Source organism: Gossypium raimondii, chromosome 1, assembly GCF_025698545.1.
Source record: "Gossypium raimondii isolate GPD5lz chromosome 1, ASM2569854v1, whole genome shotgun sequence".
Classification (NCBI taxonomy): Eukaryota; Viridiplantae; Streptophyta; class Magnoliopsida; order Malvales; family Malvaceae; genus Gossypium; species Gossypium raimondii.
Window position 1 is genome coordinate 44,705,650 of NC_068565.1, and position 8,108 is coordinate 44,713,757.

General features: G+C 32.7%; 1 protein-coding gene and 1 long non-coding RNA gene across 2 annotated transcripts; one reads left to right on the top strand and one right to left on the bottom strand.

The window, feature by feature from the left end:
* Positions 1-1,897: 1,897 nt before the first annotated feature.
* LOC128039750 (uncharacterized) lies at positions 1,898-4,084 on the bottom strand. The gene is made up of 3 exons (XR_008194257.1): positions 3,982-4,084; positions 3,429-3,511; positions 1,898-2,710 (listed from the first exon to the last, which is right to left on the bottom strand). It is a non-coding gene; the product is annotated as an uncharacterized LOC128039750 (long non-coding RNA).
* Positions 4,085-5,571: 1,487 nt separating this feature from the next.
* Positions 5,572-7,568, top strand: LOC105785983 (lysM domain-containing GPI-anchored protein 2). Its single transcript, XM_012612193.2, has 3 exons — positions 5,572-6,364; positions 6,784-6,904; positions 7,001-7,568. Exons 1-3 carry the CDS (start codon positions 5,701-5,703, stop codon positions 7,293-7,295), a joined length of 1,080 nt encoding a protein of 359 aa, XP_012467647.1. The 5' UTR covers positions 5,572-5,700; the 3' UTR covers positions 7,296-7,568.
* The last annotated feature ends 540 nt before the right edge of the window (positions 7,569-8,108 follow it).

An 8,108-nucleotide genomic window follows, 5' to 3' on the forward strand; every position in this document is an offset into this window, starting at 1 on the left:
CAAACAAAACCTAGGATTTTTCATCACTTCTTTACCTAAACGAAGAACAACCAATTAATTTAATTAATTGCAATTATTTTACTTTGCTTTGGAAGATTCAATTTATATAATAAAAATAAATTTAAGCTTTATAGACAATTAGGGTATTTAGCAAAAATTTTAGTTTTAAAACTTAATTAGGAAATTAGGCCTTTTTTCTCAAATTTAGGGAAATAGGTTAATTTTGGAGAGAGAAATAGAAAATGCGTCCAGGTGTTTTCGTCCTTCCAAAAATTGTTTTTTTTTTGTGTTAGAAATTGAAAAGAAAGATTTATTTATGTTTATGTTTTAGGAAGAAATTGTGATAGTTTTAAGATATATTTGAGTTCACGATTATGCAATAGCGCTCGGAGACCAACACATTTCATTTGTCGTGTAGAGAGTGCATCATCACCTTAAAAGATGTCGCATTGCAACACAAGCTCCCAGTTGATGGTGTTTATACGGTCACGGGTTGAAGTATAACTAGGGCCATCAGAAGAGGATGCTTTATAAACCCTATACATAAGTTTGAGATCATAATCATAGGGGGGAAAAGGGTTCACCAGTATAATCAATTTATTCTTTTTCTCCATCAAAGTAGTATCATTAACCTCATTGTCCAAAACCTGTGACAGAGTTAGGGGCAATAAGACTTTCAAGGGGAAGGAGTGATTGTGACGGTGGAGAAAAGCTGAAACGTGACTCAAGGTGACAACGACTGTTGTGATTAAAGAACTTATTAATAAATACAACCGTTGCCGCCCCAACTTGTGTTTCAGCCTTTTCTCCACTATCACAATCACTCCCCCCTGAAAGTCTTCTTGCCCCTACCTCTGACACAGGTTTCGGACAATGAGGTTGAATATACTACTTTGATGTAGAAAAAGAATAAGTTAGTTATACTGGTGAGCCTCTTTTTCCCCTATGATTATTATCTCAAACTTATGTATAGGTTTATAAAGCATTCTCTTCTGGTGGCTTGAAACTTGAACTTGTGACCGCATAACCACCGTCAACTAGGAGCCTGAGTTGTAATGCGACATCTTCCAAGGTGATGGTGCACTCCCCACACAACAAATGAAATGTGTAGGTCTTTGAGCGCCACTGCATCATCATGAACTCAAACATACCTTAAAATTATCACAATTTCTCCCTAAAACACAAACACAAATAAATCTTTCTTCCCAAATTTTCAACACCCAACACACAAAAAAATTGGAAGGATGGGACGAGTTTATTGTTTCTCTCTACAAAATCAACATATTTCCCTAAATTTGGGAAAAACAGCCTACTTTCCTAATTAAGTTTTAAAACCAACATTTTTTGCTAATTACCCCATGAAACATAAAATAAAATTTAAAATTTAGAAGGAGATCATTTTAATTAATTTCAATATTATAGTAACAAATCGATTATGTAACACCCCTAACCCATATCCGTCGCCGGATTAGGATTAAGGAGTGATACTAAATATTGAAACATTTCACTTAACAGAATGAACCAAATATCAAGTTGCATATAAATATGTGTCTTGAATATGTAAATATATATATTTAAAATCCAATTTATTTCACCTAATTATCAAAAACAATTTATTCGCTAAAATATAAGTCATTAACAATCCACACTAAATATCAATCATGCTTTACTAATAAAATTTTTTTATATCATTCAAATACTTAAAACATTTTAAGAATTAACATTTATCATTACATATCATATGCCGAGCCAATATTAAAACTACTATTTGCATACATTTATTTCATTAATAAATGATTAACTATGTAACATACTACAGACATAAAGAACCAACTCTATTTTGGACAGCAATTATTCAACAAATTGGACAGCAATAACATGCTCAAAATGGACAGCATTATACATCAAATTAGACAGCTTAAATATACCCAAAATTGGACAGCATTATACATCAAATTAGACAGCTTAAATATACTCACAATTGGACAGCATTATATATTAAAATGGACAGCATCAATACACTCAAAATTGGACAGCATTATACATTAAAATGGACAGCATCAATACACTCAAAATTGAACAGCATTACACATTAAAATGGACAGCATCAATACACTCAAAATTGGAAGCATTACACATTAAAATGGGCAGCATCAATACACTCAAAATTGGACATCAAATTTGGCAGCTTTAAATTGCTTTAATTGGATAGCATTATACATCAAATTATAACACAAAAATGCACCTACTTTCTCACTACCGTTATGTGCTCATATGACCTTGACAACTTGCACCATATTATACACTATTAACCTCTAATTTTGTACCTAATTTACATGCTTAATATGCTTACACTAAATCAAACCTGTACCACACAATAGGTCATCACATCTTTAAAAAGAAAATAATTATTGAACTTATATCTAAGCCAAATATATATTATCTAAATCTAATTAATCATGCACATGATACATAAGCATATACCCCAAATTGTCCATTAACTATATGTATCAAAATCAAATTCAAACAAAAGAGATAAGTCATTTTCGCATGGCTTTTAATTACACAAACACATTGGTTTCAAAATCAACATTTTTAACTATGCTATACATGCCATATACTTGAAAACAATTTAGCAAAATACCAAAAGAAGACACCGATAGTGTGATGAGCTTAATGACGATCCCGAACACGTAGCGATCACCAAAATCTATACATCAAAACAATAATCCAACACGTTGTAAGCTAATTTAGCTTAGTAAGTTACAAGCAAATAAACTCTACAATTTAACTTAACATCTAGAATAATATTTAACCAATTCATACTTCTAAATCATCTTACCTTTAGCTTACCATAGTATAATATAATTATTCACTTCATACTATGATTTAACAAAAATCAATATATTAACCCAACTATAAGCATTTCTTCAAATTTAAGTACAAGGCCAAGTACATTATGCATTTTATTATCATAAAATATAAAGAATCATCTTAAATAAATATGATTCCAATTATAATCACCACCTAGGTTTAATACTTACAAAACTTAATCTTGAATACCACCAAAATAATTATTACTCACTTTATTACTCATAATTTCTCAATAAGTCAAATACTTGATATTAGTAATCTTTGAAAATATTTAATAAGTACGCACACTTAGTGCTTAATAATCAAACTCGCACACTTAGTGTTTTACCCTTATACTGCTTACACTTAGTGCATTTCAATTAAACTCGCACACTTAGTGCTAATCTCATTATCGTATATTTTTATACTCGCACACTTAGTGTTGGAAGTCGACAACTCAATTAGTCATATTTCAAAATTTTTTATCACTACATATATATCAATTCAATTCAGCATAATTAAGTAGATGTTAAGATAATTTAAAACGACACAAATATGTATGCTTAATAACTTACCTCGGATATCGTCGACTAATAAATCGGCTACTCAACTACCTTTGATTTCTCCCGATCTAAATCCGATTTCTTGGTTTCTTGATCTAAACATATTCAAATAAATCTCATTTAAACATATTTTCATTCAATTTAGTCTAAGAACACATAAATGGGCAAATTACATTTTTACCTCTAATATTTCACATTTTCACAATTTAGTCCTTTTTGCTCAAAAGACAAAATACACAAAATTTGACTACACTCCTTAAGGGCCGAATATTCCTAGTGTCCATACAAACCCACACATTTTGTTTATTTCACATTTTAGTCCCTCAAAAATTTTATTTTTACAACTTAACCCTAATTACTCAAATTCATCAAAAATTCAAAGACAAAGCATGTTAATCTTTCACATAACTTTCATATTTCATCATCAACTATCACAAGCTCAAGCATTCATCAATGGCATTTCTCAAATCATCAACAATTCACAAAATTAAGGCATGGGTTTTGAAGTATTCAAAGCAACGATCTCAAAAACGTAAAAATTATCAAAAACCGAACAAAAACTAACCTTGAATTAAGCTTTCAAAAGGGCCGAATATTTCAAGCTCTCAAACCCAGCTTTTCTTTTCTACTTTCGCTGATACAAACAATGAAGAAAAAGTTGATTTCTTTTATGTTTTATGATATAATAACATAATATTATATTATTATTATAACTTTTATATTTAATATATAAAAACTATACATATTAACTATCATTGCCGTCCACTATCCTTTAAAATGGGCTAATTGCCCTTTAAGAACCTCATATTTAAAAGCCACCATCAAATAAGCACTTTACACCTTAATAATCAAACTTCACATTTTATGCAATTTGATACTTTTGTCAATTAAACACATAAACAACAAAATTAATTCACGAAACTTTCACACATTTAAATTCACACATCATAAACACACAAAATAATATTAAAATATTTTTCAGACTCGGATTTGTGGTCCCGAAACCACTATTCCGATTAGGGTCAAAATTGGGCTGTTACAGATTAACATTATTAATAGATAATTTTTTTAACATTTTATTTAATTTATTTTAATATTTTGAAATTTAAAATTTCAATATTAAAAAAAATTAGAATTTTTGACAATGTGATAAACAAGTACAGTTTTATAATTTTTAATGCATTATTTTAGTTTCTATCGCTTTTTTTATTTTAATTCTTAATTTTTTTACCCCAATCAATACTTTAAAAAAAGATTTTTTTATGACTAAAAATAAAAGTGACCTAGAAGTTGAGTGATCAAAATGAAAGTGTGAACGTGATGTAGGGTGTTTAGTTAAGCGCCGTTAGAGATTTAGCAGTTGAATAACTAAAATGAAAACACCCTAAAAGTTGAGTGATGAAATTGCAAATGATAACACCTTAAAATGTGAGTGACCAATTAAGTAGTTTACCCTTTTATGTAAGTTGAAATATTATCTACTATGTCATCATTTTTCTAGGTTAAGTGTGAGATAAATTATCTTGTCATTACTTAAGGAATCACTAGAAAATTGAAGGAAAAATATATTTTAAAAACTTGATTGCAATTTAAAATTCAAAGTATGAAATTAAATATAATATTTTATTAGAGACTTAAATTTTTTTAATTTTAAAAATTAAGACTAAAGTTTAAAATCTGTTCTCTAAATACCTAATAAAAATTCAATAAGAAAAAAGAAGCATGGACCATGGACTGCCCTGCCTAGTACCTAAGACATTTATGCCGACTTTTATTAATGCTTTTCAAGTTTGAAATTGCAGAGCTTGTTTGTAGAACACTACTACTCTACACTCGCCTCATTTGTCTACTTGCACACAACAAAGCCTTGCTAAATATGTGATTTGACAAATGGGAACACAAGGTTACGTATACCTTAAGGTATTGGTACTGATTGGTTCTTAGAAACTTCGATCTGTTGTTGACTGAGTAATCAAAGTTTTCAATATGCCGCGAATTATAGAAAGGAGCTTTAGGCCTTCCATGGCTGATAATATAGCATTATGAAAAAACGCGTTGACCGGTTAATATAATAATGGCGTCAATACTCCAATGGCGGCTACGTAGTTAACTTATATCCTTTTCTCATATACATAAAATACGACTTGTAAGCAGCACGATAACCATAATACATTTTTAAATATATACATGTATATAAACTAAGACAAAGTTTCAAGTCATTCACATGCTTTGTTTAATTTTTCTCTGAACATCAAATATTTTTCCCAGGTTTTCTTCAATCTGCATGCGAAAAAGAAACATGGGGTTCTCTAAACTGTTTGTTATAATTCTTGGGTTGCTCTTAGCTCTCACCCTGGATCACTGCACTGCTCAAGAATTCAGATGTAGCTCCCCGAGTTCATGCCGTGCACTTGTCGGGTACATCACCGTCAACAACACCAACCTTGGCGCTATCCAATCGCTTTTCAACGTCTCGAGCTTCCAGAGTCTCCTCGGAGCCAACGACTTGCCTCTTTCCACTCCGCGCAACCGCACCATAGCTGCACGACAACTCATCAGAGTCCCCATCAATTGTGCTTGTTACAACGGAACCGGGACTTCCAGCGGCGGTCCCACATACACGATTCAACCAGGGGACGGGCTTTACCACATAGCGGCCGAGGTGTTCTCGCAATTAGTGCTGTTCCCACAAATTGCAGCTGCCAACAACATTTCGAATCCAGATTTGATAGCTGCTGGGGACACTCTGCAAATCCCGTTGCCGTGTAGCTGCGATGACATTGACGGTCAGAAAGTGGTGCATTACGCACACGTGGTGGAACCTAACAGTACTTTGCCAGAGATTGCTCAGGAGTTTGGAACCAATGAGGCAACTTTAGCTCGGATTAATGGTATCACCGCCCAGAATCAGTTAAAAGCTGAGCAACCCATTGATGTTCCTCTTAAAGGTATAATAATTTCGTTTTTCCCCTCTGCTAAAACAAAAAAGCTGTAGTTTTTTTTTAAAAAGGTTTTTTTTTTCATTTTTAAAAGGAAAGTTATTTTAACCATTCAAATAATCAATAGTATTGTCAAAAATTATTATGATGGGATGGGGTGACCCACCATTTTTAACCTGTTTTCTCTTCCATCCGTGGGACCCACTTGTAAATGTCTGATGGATGTTTTGCCTTCCAATATGTTTGTTTCCCATTGCTCTGTTCTGGCTGTTAGTTGGGTTGGGTGTTTGGGCTTAACGAGTGGGTGTGGATGCAGGAAAATCATTATTACCATTCATGATTCAATGAATTTGTGATTTGTGGTCCAACCTTTCAAAGTGAGATTAACTTTCGATTAATTTGACTAATTTTTATTAATTTTTCTACAGCCTGTAACTCATCAGTAAGAAGTGACTCATTGGACTTTCCTCTACTTGCTGCTAATGGCACATACGTCTTCACTGCAAACGGCTGTGTGAGATGCACCTGCGAAGCTGCTAACAACTGGACGTGAGTATATATGTTTAAACGCCTTGTTATTTTTTAAGGAAATTTTGGGGTTTTCAATATGCTAATTGAATTAAAATCTGATGCTGGTTTGGTCAGATTACAATGTGAACCTTCCCAGAACAGACCATCGAGATGGGAAAGATGCCCATCAATGCAATGTGAAGATTCTCAAGGTTTATCGCTTGGCAATGTCACCACCTCGGGTTGCAGTAGAACCACATGTTCCTATGCTGGCTTTAACAACTCAACCATCTTCACTACCCTGGTCCAGGACTCATCTTGTACAACATCGACTCCAAGCAATGATGTGTCAAGAATCAATTTGAAATGGGACATTGTTATCATATCGGTCTTGCTTAGTCTCCATCTAGTAATGCTTGAAACAATCTAGACGACTTCAGTGGGCTACCAGATTCTCAAAAACAAAAGACTTTTGGCTATTTTCTACATGGTCCCCCCTCAGTTAGCCAAAAAGCTTTTAACTGTTCTTTTTCTTTGATGCTTACGTTGTTTTCTGGTTAGTTTATCAAAGTGTTGCCTTTGGATTATTCAGATTTTGATGATTATTGTGTTTTTATCAGCAATTATTGTGATGTAAAGTAGAACCTTTTTTATTATTTATTTCAACCCAAACCCAAACCCAAACTCTGCTTTCATATTCAAATAGGATTTTCTTTCTTGACCAATCATATTCACAGATCACAATTGGTGTCTGTATATTCTTCTCCATCCTTCAACTACCTTGCTCTTTTCACCTTTTGCTTTGGGGAACTACAATAGAGTAGAGTAGAAATAGAAAAAGGGGACTGAAATGTATTAAGTGTTTACATTCTTGAAATTTTCCAAAAAAGAAATTAATTTCTTGGGTAAATAAAGGAAGATTACATAACAGTACGCATACAAACATAACTTGATGGCCTCAGGAGCTCATCACAAAAGGAAATAAGATCATTACAACAGATATTATCCGAGGAGCTACAAAGATGGAAATGGCTCCCTAAGTTTGCCAGAGCATCCACACTCTGGTTTCTTTCCCTGAAGGTATACACCATTTTTGTAAACCAAGAAAATTGTTAGAAATTACAGTGTTAGTCATGAAGCTAATAACAATAGATGCATCAACTTCTACTTCTAAATAAGATATATTAAGGTCAACTGCTCGTCCCTTAATGTCCAAAGTTCGACTTCTAAAGTATTAGCTTCT